The sequence below is a fragment of the Alexandromys fortis genome, unplaced genomic scaffold (genome assembly GCF_014885135.2).
Source record: "Alexandromys fortis isolate MF-2015 unplaced genomic scaffold, M_Fortis_MF-2015_v1.1 scaffold_6, whole genome shotgun sequence".
NCBI classification, from domain to species: Eukaryota; Metazoa; Chordata; class Mammalia; order Rodentia; family Cricetidae; genus Alexandromys; species Alexandromys fortis.
The window spans coordinates 19,429,495-19,442,557 of record NW_026067902.1 but is presented as its reverse complement, the minus strand read 5'-3'; the positions used below and the strand labels follow the sequence as shown (position 1 = coordinate 19,442,557).

At 39.0% G+C, this 13,063-nt stretch overlaps 2 protein-coding genes across 4 annotated transcripts in view; both read right to left on the bottom strand.

Moving 5' to 3' along the window:
- Ppp1r14d (protein phosphatase 1 regulatory inhibitor subunit 14D) overlaps positions 1–13,063 on the bottom strand; it is a 295,305-nt gene that overhangs the window by 227,884 nt on the left and 54,358 nt on the right. The window lies entirely within an intron of this gene.
- The window catches only part of Ino80 (INO80 complex ATPase subunit), a 109,305-nt gene that overhangs the window by 68,750 nt on the left and 27,492 nt on the right, over positions 1–13,063 (bottom strand). For all 3 annotated transcript variants that reach the window (XM_050132757.1, XM_050132770.1, XM_050132761.1), the window contains exons 10-16: positions 12,486–12,681; positions 11,453–11,520; positions 9,345–9,554; positions 8,576–8,656; positions 7,549–7,644; positions 1,287–1,346; positions 189–331 (exon numbers count right to left, since the gene is read on the bottom strand). In XM_050132757.1, the coding sequence (XP_049988714.1) occupies positions 189–331; positions 1,287–1,346; positions 7,549–7,644; positions 8,576–8,656; positions 9,345–9,554; positions 11,453–11,520; positions 12,486–12,681 (854 nt within the window). The remainder of the gene's footprint in view (positions 1–188; positions 332–1,286; positions 1,347–7,548; positions 7,645–8,575; positions 8,657–9,344; positions 9,555–11,452; positions 11,521–12,485; positions 12,682–13,063) is intronic.

The window sequence follows — 13,063 nt, the reverse complement described above, 5'->3', positions numbered from 1 at the left end:
AAAATTTACATAATCTAAGCATAATATCTGAGTCTCAGGAAAAAATATATAAATAAGAATTTCTGCATTCTGGTCAGGCAAACTACTGAGGCATAGACCACATTATGCTATATCCTAAAATTTCTGGCCTTGCTAATTCTGTATGTAGACTCCCACCCATGAAGGCTAGTTTCTAATATGCAGGTTACCTGGAACTACTCTTCAGCGCCTGAGCTTCATCCAGTACCATGTATTGCCACTTGACCCGTTGAAAATACTTGACATCCTGTACTACCAGTTGGTAGCTAGTGATGACCACATGGAAGGGGGCATCCTGAGTGTACAAGGTCTTCTACAAATGTAAGAGGGGAAATATGAAAAGTGATATGTAAAAGTTTTCAAACAAATATTTTTAGTGTATGTGTGTGCATAAATATGAGTAAGCACATATATATGCGGAGCTCAAAGGACAATTTTCCAGAGTTGGCTCTTTCCTTCCACTGTTGGGTTAAGGGACTGAACACACATTATCAAGATTGTTCAGCACCTCCTGAGTCATCTCTCCATGCCACATTACAATTCTCAATCAGGTAATGAAGGAAGCATGGTGTACATCTGCAACCTTTAATCCCGGCACTTGGAGGCAGAGACAGACACATCTCTGATTTTGAGGTCAGCATGGTCTACATAGCAAGTTCTGGGCCAGCTAGGGCCACATAGTGAGATATTGTCTTTAAAAAGGTAATAAAGTATTAACAGCGTGTTAAAAAAACAATTCATGTTCTTCCATCTCTATGACTGGAGGATGTGCAGTGAGGTTTTGAAGCATTTTCTTTATTATAATCACAGTAACAGCAAATATCCAGCTCATGAAAGAAAAGGGAGCACGGGACTGAAGAGAGGGCTCAGTGCTGAAAACCCTTGCTCATCTTGCACAGTGACTTATAATCACCTATAACTCCAGCTCCAGGGCATATGACCTGATGGCTTCTCTTCTGGCCTCTTTGGGATCCTGCATGTATGTAGTACACATATAGTCACACATGTACACATAAAACTTTTAAAAAGTAAAAACACTGAAAAAACATCTCTTTTCATACTGGACTAGAAGAAAAAACGATGGCCTGTATAGGAAAAACAATGTATATAAAGAAAATATATTTGCCACATATCCAGAAATGTATTATCTTATATACATGAGGACTTACTCAAATCAAAGAGATTTGAGAGAAAAGAAAAAAAGGTGGGGGGCGGGGAGAAGGGAGGGAAAGAGTCAGAGTGGGTGTATTTTGTAAAACAGAAGTTACCTGACTCCAGAATCTCCGGATGACTTTTCTATCATGAGGATTTCCCCAATATGGTAGCACCTGGAAGACGGATCAATATATATATATAATTTTCTTGGAGAATAAACTGTAAACATTATCAATAAGGTTATTCTAAATGACTAACTAAAAAAATTAATAAAAGGGGCATTGTTTGATTCATTCTCCTGCTAACCAAATAGAAACACATATACAGTATATCTTTTTTTAAAGTAGTAAGAGATACTGAAGCAACGGAAAATTACAGAGCCAAGGAGCAGAAAGAGTGGTAAAGCCTAGCAGCACGTGGTGCTTTCGTTTTGTAGCACTGATACTCTCCAAAAGTTCCAGCTCTGAGAATAAAAAGCTTAGCAGAGATTTTACAAAAGAAATGGAGAGGAGCTAGAGACAGTTCCACGGTTAAGAGCACTTGTTACTATTGTGGAGAACTTAGGTTCAATTTCCATCACCCACATCCTAGTAAGAGCTTTTCCATACTTTCGCTTTTTGAAGACAGGGTTTCTCTGGGTAGCCCTGGCTGTCCTGGAACTCACTCTGTAGACCAGGCTGGCCTTGAACTCACTGAGATCCACCTGTCTCTGCTTCCCAAGTAATGGGATTAAAGGTGTATGTCACCACTGACCAAACATTTGCAGACACCTACACCAAATATACTGAGTTTCCAGATGTCAACATCACAGATCTATGGATTTCACATAATCTAGCTATAAACACCGAGTAGAACCTCTATCTAACAGAGAAGTAAACATGTTTTCAACAATCTAAGGGGAAATGGCAATAAAAACAATGACTGCCACTAGGGTCAGCAATTCTTGTATAATTCTAAGCTTTGAGCCCAAATGGTCTGTCAAAACAACTATGTTGTTGAGAGTATAAACAATTTCATAAATAATACATAAGCAGTGTGGTTGGCTTTCAAAAGATACATATTTGAATTCCATGTCCTATATTATCAGGTATTTTTTAATCAGTAATCTAACCCTGTTCAATCTAATCTTAGCTCACATGTCACATAAAAATGGGTTTCTAAATAACTAGAACTATAGTATAACCAAGTAATTTGTTTCAGGCATATGCCTTAAATAATGAAAACAAGACACATGTTCAAACAAAAGTGTACATAAATGTTTACAGCACTGGGGCTGAGAACAGCTAAAAAGTGAAAACCACCCTAAAATCCATCACCAGATGAGCAAGAGCCAAAATGAAATATACAAAGGAATCTTCAGCTACAAAAAGATGGATGAACCTTTGAAAGAAGCCAAAATGTAATGGCACATATTGTATGGTTGAGTTATATGAAGTATTTGGCAAATATTTTCTATAGAAAGCAGATTTGGGAGCTGGAGATATGGCTCAGTGGTTAAAAGCACTGACTGATCTATCAGAGGACCCTGGTTCAATTCCCAGGACCCCAATAGCTCTAATCTGTCTGTAACCCCAATCCCTGGGCTTCTGACACCCCCACACAGACATACATACAGGGAAACACCAATGAAAAATAAATAAATAAATAAATAAATAAATAAATAAATAAATAAATAAATGGAGGTTGTGTTTTCCAGAGGCTGGTGACAAAGGAGAACAGAGAATTACTACTTCATGTACATAACGGTTTTGGGGTGGTTCACCCTGCCTTTTTTGGTTTTTGAAGACAGGGTTTCTCTGTGTAACCCTGGCTATCCTAAAACTCACTCTGTAGACCAGTCTGGCCTCAAACTCAAGAGATCCACCTGTCTTTGCCTCCTGAGTGCTGGGATTAAAGGTGTCCAACACTACCTCTCACCATGAACATATAGCTTAAGGGTAGGGTGAAGACAGTAGGGATGAGAAAAGGGATAGTCACACAACACTGACTGTACTTTTAAATATTACACTTATTTAACGTGTATGTGAACGTGCATATGTGCATGTGTACATACTCATGTATCACAGAACACAGGCAGAAGTCAAAAGAACAACATGCAGAATTTGGTGCTCTCCCCTGCCATCTGGTATTGGTGACTGTATTCAGGTCTCCATGTTTGGTAGCAGTGCCTCCACTGCTTGAACCATCCTACCTACCCCGAACAAGGCACTTTTTGTATGATTGTTTGACTTTTTCAGACTGAGTCTTGCTATGTAGTCCTGGCTGGCCAGGAATGTGAAACTATGATCAGGGTGGCTTTGAATTTATGGCAATCCTTCTGCCTCAACCTCCTGAGTACTGAGAGGATAAATACATACCACTCTCTTGGTAAAATGGTAAATTTTTATGGTATGTATTTTTTTAATCGATTTTTTTTTTTTTTTTTTGGTTTTTTGAGACAGGGTTTCTCTGTGGCTTTGGAGCCTGTCCTGGAACTAGCTCTGTAGACCAGGCTGGTCTCGAACTCACAGAGATCCGCCTGCCTCTGTCTCTGCCTCCTGAGTGCTGGGATTAAAGGTGTGCACCACCATCACCCGGCTTTTTTATCGATTTTTATTGAGCTCTACATTTTTCTCTGTTCCCTTCTCTGCCTCTCTCTTCCCCTTTGGTCCTCATGCTCCCAATTTACTCAGAAGATCTTGTCTTCTACTTGTCATGTAGATTAGATCTATGTAAGTCTCTCTTAGTGTCTTCATTGTTGTCTAAGTTCTCTGGGATTGTGGTTTGTAGGCTGGTTTGTAGCAAAGTTTCTTTGCTTTATGTTTAAAACCAACCTATGAATAAGTACATGTGATAATTGTCTTTGGTATGTATTCTATAATACAAAAAAAAAAACGGAATCGAAAACCCAACAGAGGACACTTAATACATGGCCCACAGATTCCATTTTACCACCCCTACACTAGTGCTAAAATTAAATTCAAGCTGGACAGTGGTGATGCACACCTTGGAAGCAGCGGATCTGAGTTCAAGGTCAGCCTGGTCTATAGAGCAAGTTTCAGGGCTACAGAGAACCCTGTAGCAATCTTCCCCCCAAATTTCAATAAACAAACAAGATGAAAACTGAATATGCACATGAAAGCTTAGTTCTAGATATTAAAGCAAAGGAAAGATATGAAGATTTAAAGTAATCCCACACTGCCATCTCTTGGCCAGAGGAGGAGCTGCACAAAACCTCAGTGTCTGGGTAGAAATTAAAGACTTCTTGACATTGTATTCAACATGTATCTAGCCATAAATTTAAAAGAAGACAAGTCAAAAACTCATTTCCATTTTTCATATGCCCAACAATTCCTGAAAAAATTTCTATCAAGCCAATCTCATGTTCATAGGGGGCTGAAAATAAGTATGAAAATTAAGAGTTACTTTTCTGATATCTTCTATTTTGGATTTTGTATATGGGTATTTATTGCATATGTATCCATGGACCACATGCAGGCAGTGCCTGCAGAGTCCTCAAGAGGGTGTTAGATCTCATGAGAATGGATTTAAGACAATTGTGAACTTCCATGTAAACAATTCTGGGTCCTCTGATAGAGAACCCAGTGCTTTTAGCCACCGAATCATCTTCTCCAGGCCTGATATCCTTTTAAAACACTTTCTACATGCCAGATGGTGGTGTTGCACACCTTTGATCCCAGTACTTGGGAGGGAGATAACTCTGTGAGTTCCAGGTCATATTGGTCTACCTACAAAGCTAATTCCAGGACAGCCAAGGTTACACACACACAAAAAACCCTGTCTTGAAAATAAAAAACAAAACAAAAAAAAAAAAAAAAAAAAACCCCACTTTCTACATCAATTCAGTAGCAAGGACAATAGCCATAAACTGCTCGTGGTAAGAAATCCCAGTTATGTTCATCTATCTTACAAAGCCTAAAGACAGAAAAATATTTGCCACTTGTCTCCGTCCTTCTCCCTGAAGTAATGTACGGAGCCCATCAAAATAATGAAGAACTCAAATCAGAGATATTATTTGTTTATTAATAATCCATAAAAGTCCTTATTACTATGCAACTTCATGTTCATGCATCCCTTTAGACACAGAACACAGCTAATTCATTACCTGCCCATTCAAACTACAAATAATATAACTAATTCTGCTCATTTTTTCTATATTCCTACCATATTACACACACCACACAGTTTTGTTTTTTGCTTTGGGGAGAGGGGTTTTGATAAAGGGTCTCATGTGGCCCAGGTTAGTCATGAGTTCTCTATGCAGCCAAGGCCAGCCTTGAATTCTTGATCTTCCTACTATGCCTCAAATGTATTATTCACACGAAATTAGAGGTCTGAGCCACCATGTCCAGGACAAAACCTATTTACACTGCGTCTATGTCACCTGTTGTAACCTGTTGTAACAACCTCTTGATTTTCTTAAACAGTTTCATGCTGGCTTAAACCCGACTCTATATCTGAGGATGATCTGCTTTAATCCTTCTGCTCCTACCTCCCATATACTGAGATCACTGGTTTGACTACCACTACCACCAGCTTGGTTTTTTGAGACAGGGTTTCTCTGTAGCTTTGGAGCCTGTCCTGGAACTAGCTCTTGTAGACCAGACTGACCTCGAACTCACAGAGATCCACCTGCCTCTGCCTCCCGAGTGCTGGGACTAAGGGCGTGCGCCACCACTGCCCAGGGACACCAGCACCAGTTTCATGCAACGCTGTGGATCCAATCTGTGGCTTCATTAGAGGAACCAAGCATTATACCAACTGAACAACATCCCTGGCTCAGTCAATCTCAATTTTTCCTCTCTGAGTTAGTTAAATCAATATTCATATTATATACTTTAGATATTACAAGCTGGATCAAGACTAACTTTAGAGTTATTAAGAAATATGAATTATTACAGACTATAATACAATATAAAATTTGCCAAAATCTACTTTGAAATAAGATAGATTTTTTCTATCATCTTAACAGACCATCAATTAATATAAAAAAGTGGCACAAATAACTTATATTAGACTGAATTTCTCGCCTATTTAGTATAAAGGTTTATAAGCTTGTTACTTTCCTAAATCACATTTCTAAGAAATGAACATAAGGAAGCTGGGGATAAAGACTCACACTCGTAGGACCTGGGAGGTTAAGGCAAGAAGATCAGGAGTTCAAAGTCATCCACAGCGACACAGCAAGATCAAAGCCAGTCCAGTTACACCAGACCATATCTTAACAAAACCAAAAGAATAAGCCAGGTGTGAAGGTATGCCAATAATCCCAGCAGCAAGGAGCTGGGGCAGGCTAACTGCCTACCACAAATTCAAAGCCAGCCTGGACTACATAGCGGGATTTAAAAAGACAGCCTGAAGTACTGAGGGTAGAGTATGACTCTGTCTCTAAAAAACAAAAGAAAACCATCAATAAAACATATAAAACCAATAAATACAGATATAAAAGACTGGGGCGGTATTTCAATTCGGAAGGACTGTCTAGCATGTTACTGATTCCAACACTTCATAAACCTGGTATGGTGGCATACACTTATAAAATAATGGATATATAACAAGTTCGAGGACAGTGTGTGGCACATAAGACTGTATCAAAACAAACATAAAAGGGCTAAAAAATGGCTCCTAAGTTTGATTCTCAGCACATAATAAGGCAGTTCATAAGCACCTGTAATTCTAGCTCTAGAAGATCCAACACATTTCTTTGCACATACCCACAGAGCTATGACAGTTTAAAAAGAAAAAATAAAAGAGCCAGGAGCACTGGCATACACCTTTAGTGCTAACAATCAGGAGGCAAAGAGGGAACCACATGTGAGAAAAATGGCTCCATAAGATTGGCCAGGAGACCAGGTATGGCAGCACACACCTTTAATCCCAGCATTACGGAGGCAGGGAGCAGTGGATCTCTGTGAGTTCAAAGTCAACCTGGTCTACACAGAGAGATCCATGACAGCCAAGGCTACATATAGAGACTCTGTTTCAAAAAATGAAAAAGTTGGATTGTAAGCAAGTCTGTAAGGCATTGTCTTGATTGATGTAGGAAGTCCCATTCCACAGGAGGTGGTGCCACACCTGGGCAGGTGGTACTGCGTGAAAGGAAGCTGAATAAGTCATGGGGAGCAAGACAGTCATGTGGAGCAAGTAGCACTTTCTCAATGCCTGTTTCAGCTCCTGCCTTCAGGTTCCTGCCTACTTGAGTTCCTGCTCAGAATTCCTTGAATGAAGGAATACAAGCTGCGAGCTGAAATAAACCCTTTTCTCCCTTTGCTGCTTTAGTCACAGTGTTTATTACAACAACTGAACCAAAAACAATCAGTAAGGCAGCAAAAGAAGAGTCAGAAACCTTATCTTAAAGAACAAGAGCTTCTTTACCTTAAATTTAGGAACAAATCTTGTAAACTCCTGGTGCCAATTATTAAGTGTAGAAGCAGGTGAAATTATTAAGAAAGGTCCCCAAATGTTTTCTCTCTGCAAAAGAAAACTGGGTCAGCCAGCTGTAGGAAAACCGAAGATATTCAAACCCAAACAATCAGTGACATGAGAAATTTAAAAACAGGAAACATAGTAACAAGAGAAATCGTGCCTATCTCCCAAGTGTCCACACAAACGTATTCAATAACAAGCAATCAATGTTAGTTGAGGCCAGCCTGACCTACAGAGTTATTTCCAAGACAGACAGGGCTACACTGGAAAACCCAGTCTTGAGAAACCAAAATAAATACACAAATAAATAAATAAGAAAATGAAAAAGAAGAAGCATTAGTATAATAAGAGCACAAAGAGATAAAGTACTAAGCAATGACTCTCTTGTGATTTCTAGGCTGTTTTTTTTTTCATAAAACATGTATGACATAGGGACTAGCTTTTATTATTTTCTACTATGTTAGCATAATATTACTGTTAGTTAATTAGAAGAGTATTAATCTTTTTCAATGTATGTTATTACACATTTCCCATTTAATTTTTCTAAGATTCCTATACGGTATATATAACCTGTGATTCAATAAAGGTAGAAAACGAGGTCTCAGAGATTTAAAGTGAAATCACTTCAAAAGAGGTTAAGTGGGTGCCTATGACATTGCTAGAAAGAGCAGTGTTGAGATGGGAATCCAGTACCAGTTCTTGCAATCTAACAATAACGTCTTTGCCACTACCCTGGTAGCTCTTAAAAGGAAGTGAGAGACAAGAATTCTAGTTATACTTGCTCAAACACCATCCTGGCCCCATTGGGAACTAATGTTATTCCATTCTGTCTGTTACAAAAGCCTTCAGGTATAGCAACAAGTTCTGTTATTTTGATATGCTTCAAAGCATAACACTGCTTTTAAGTGGCTCACTGTTGACAGAAAATGAACCTAAATTCAGGAGAGGAAGATTACTGACAATTCCATCTACTCACCTCAGCGAGATGGGCCAAGAGGGCAATACTCTGTACAGTTTTACCAAGACCCATTTCATCAGCAAGAATTCCATTAATACCCTGGGAGACACGGAGAGAGAGACAGACTGTCATCACCTGATCGCAGAGCATAGGATTCATTCTATTCAGTGCCAAAAGATGTAACAAAGATGGTGGATCAGATCAACCAAGACTGACTGGAGATACTCAGTACCACGACTCTGAATCAGTACTGCAATGGTTTCTTTTGCCAACATTACATTTATATGTGTGACTCATGATATATGAGAAAAATACTAAGGCCAGGTCTTTACCTAATCTAGCCCACATCAAGCAAATAATGAAGCTTACCAAGACTACCTAATGCTTGCTATATACAGGATACAAACACAATCTCCAAGCCAGAAAAAAAGAGAAACCCTTCAGACTATTGCATAAAGTTGAAGTTTTGGGACTAGAGAGATGGCTCAGTGCTTAAGAGCACTTGCTGCTCTTGGAGAGGACTCAACTTCAGTTTCTATCACCCAAGTGGCTCACACCCAGGTCTAGGGGATTGGATTCCCTCTTTTGACCTCCATAGGCACTGCAGGCCTGTGCTGTACTTACATACAATAAAGGTAAATATTTATACACACAAAATATAAACAGGTAAATCTAAACAAACAAAACAAAAAACCCTAAAGGTGAACTCACTTCATAATTACATTAATCAAAAGAAAACTAAATAGTAAAGTAAAAAGAATAGGTTTGTCATGTTTCTAAAATTTACCTGTTCATAGAGATTGGCTAACCAGTTCATGCCTTTCAGCTGGTAACCTTTCAATTTGCCATTGAAAATAGTGGGTTGTGGAATATCTTCACCAGCCCGGATGGATGGATTCGCAAGGCTGTAACTCTCCCCAAACCCAGAGCCAGACTTGTCTGCTGCCCTGAGGGCAGCTGCCCGACTTTCTTTTGCATCTTCATCAAATGACCTTGTCTGGAAAATAAAAAGTCAAGAAAATGTAAGAATAAAATTTAAACACAAGCTGGAGAAATGGCTGAGGGGTTAAGAGCACTGACGACTCTTCCAGAAAACCCCAGATCAATTCCCAGCACCCACATGCAGCTCACAACTGTCTGCAACTCCAGATCCATGGGACCAGACACCCACAGCAAACCACCAATGCACATAAAATAAAAATAATTTTTTTAAAAAATTCATTAGCATATTTTATACTAAAAATAGAATGAACTTTCTAATATCTTACTAAGTTAATGAAACATTTATATTAAAATGTTTTTATTAGTATACTAATCTATATTAAGTTACTTGCTAATTCAAAGATTTTGTTAAAAGTTTGTTGTTTTGTTTTTCGAGACAAGGTTTCTCTGTGTAGCCCTGGCTGTCCTGAAACTTCCTCTGTAGCCCAGGCTAGGCTGGCCTTGAACTCACAGAGATTCACCTGCCTCTCCCTCCCGAGAGCTAGGACTTGAACTATGCACCAAGATCACCCAACTTTTTTAAAGTTTTGATGTGGGGATTGAGCGCATAGAAGAGTATGCTGATGATGATAAAGTTCAAGATATACTTGAATAAAAATGTCATGAAATTTATCACTTTATACAACGAACATATCAAATAAAAAATAAAAAGCAAAACATGCTCCAATACAAAGTTTAATTGGGGTAATTGTGTGAGGTGGTATGTATTTATTCTTTTTTTGTTTGGTGTTTTAGAGACAGAGTCTCTCCACATAGCACTGGCTGTCCTGGAACTTAATACATAGACCAGGATGGCTTCAAACTCAAGAGATCCTTACACCTCTGCCCCGGAGTTATGGAATTCAAGATGTGCACTACCACACCCAGCACTTGTGTCTATTCTTAACCCCAACAAAGTAACCAAAAGGCTCGCTGCAGCATACTAAGCTGTATTTTCTTTACTTATTTCAACACAAATATAGTTTCTTACTAATTCTATTAAAGATCACTAGGTCCTAAAGGGTTTCACTCTGTTTTGCAGAGGACCTGGGTTCAGTTCCCAGAACCCACATGGAGGCTTACAACCATCCTTACTCCAGTTCCAGTAGACCTGCTACTCTCTTCTGGCCTCTGTGGACACCGGGCATGCACGCAGTGCGTGCACACACACACAACACACATACATATACATGCAAGCAAAACAGTCATACACATAAAATAAAAACAAATCTTTTTTAAAAAAGACTAGCTCAGGAATAATAAAAGAACAAATTAGTACTTGAGGGAAAGAAACCAGTGACTTGGTTTTCTCAAGGCATAAGACTTGTGATAGTCTTTTTCATTAAACAACCCAAGATTACTTAACAGGAGACAAAACAACAAAACAGAGTTTGTAGCTTAACTGTAACCCTTTCAACTTTAATAATAAAAATTCTATACAAATAAGTATTTGTTATTCTGCCACCCCAAGTATTAGTACTATTCTGAAGCAGAGATGGGACTGAGGGACAGCACTGGCTGCTCTTCAGAGGACCTAGTTCAATTATCAGTACCCAAATGGTAATCATCTACATGTGATCAGAGTCACACAGAAACACACACACACACACACACACACACACACCAGGCCCAGGCATGAGTGCTAACCAATTTGTTTAACTGAAAACAATGAACTAAAGAATAAAATAAGGAAGGAAGAACATGAAAAAGAAAAACTGTGGGGCATTGCCTGGGCCTTTTCATTCTTCCTTTTTTTTCCTGAGACAGGGTTTCACTCTGTATTCTTGCTTGGTGTGGAACTGATGTTATACAACAAGCTAGCCTCAAACTCATAAAGATCAACCTAACTCTACCTCCTGAGTGCTAGGATCACAAGGCTACCATGCCCAGTCTGCCTTCTCACTAAAGACTTACTCGAGCTTGGTGAATATGATAAGCATTTTCAGCATTCTTCAGGGCCTGGGCTTTGAAATGGTTACTGTCTGAAAAGAGAAAACATGTAGATTACCACACTTTATCTCCCTCAAAGACACAATTTATGCCACACATAAGTGGATCCCCAGTTCATTATATTATCCCAAGGCTAACAGAGAGGGGGAAAGGCTAAAGTCTTTTCCAGAGATAAGAACCTTGAAGCAAGTCAGGCTTAGTGGGGAACACCTTCAATCCCAGCACTCAGGAGGCAGAGGCAGGCAGATCTCTGTAGTTTCCAGGCCAGCCTGGTCTACATAGTGAGTTCAAGGATAGCTAAAGCTATATAGTGAGTCCCTGTCTCGAAAAAGCTAGAACAAAACAAACAATCAAAAGAATCTAGAAGTATAAAGTAGTTGTGGATGTTCCTGGTCTCCAACAGGGAAAGCCCGTACATAAAACCCACCTGCAAGTTAAGATCGAACATCTCTCAAGCCTAGTGTTTTCTTTTATAAATTGACACCAATCACTAGGACAAGCAAAAATCACGCAGATTCAAATGAAACAGCTTAAGCAGTTGAATCTATCTGTACACGTGCTAACACTCAAGGTATTTTGAGACACTTCCCTTCTCCCACATTTCTAGTCAACATGATCTCTACCACTATACTGTGAAAATCCTTTTACTATGGAACTGAAGATGATCTCAAACTTCTGATCTTCCTGCCTAACCCTCCAAAGTGCTGAGATCACATGATTGCATTGCCATGCCTGGTTTATGTGGTGCCGGGTACTGAACCCAGGGATTCATGACGGCTAGACAACATTCTACCTCTCCAAGCCTCTATTGAAAACTCATAAGTTATTTTATAGGATTCCTTTGCAAAAACACACATATGTCCTCCTAAATAAATTTCCCCTTTCTGATCAGTATTATCTATGAATCAGAACAAAACTTCTTAAGAATTGCAACATGCAACCTTGATATGAAAAATGCAGGCTATCTGCTTCCCCTACCTCGTGACTCAGGACTCACCATAATCTTCCTGGGTGATGTTAACCATTACTCCACCACCAATGTCAATTTGTCTCTGGGTAGAACTATCTTCCAGTTTCCTTAGAATTTCCTCCTGGATTCCATCATGACCCATATCACGTTTTCGACTCATGAAATGAGCATACAACTCTGTCTGAGTGATTAGGAAGTTGAGTTTTCGCTGCTGCCTCTTGGCCTAAAGTGTGTGTCGGGGGGAATGGTAAAACATTTAATTATATGTAGTCAATAGAATTTATCAAGTCTTTATAAAAGTATGCGTATAATTATTTTAAAAGGTTTTTACTTTTTAAAATAGGAAAATATCGCTGATGGAAAATACATAAGCACACAAAAAATATAAATATGAAGAAGGAAGAGAAGAGAGAAAAAGGGAGGGAGTGAAAAATGAAAAGCATGAGCAAGGATTCAGAAAAGGCTCCAAAGCTCCACTCTGAGAAAGACTAGGAGCCACACCTGAAAAAAACATCATCCAATCCTCTGATTCTCATGTTTTCTGGACCCTAACTTTTATTCTATTCACTCCAACTGCTTTATCAATGACAGTACAATTCCTCATT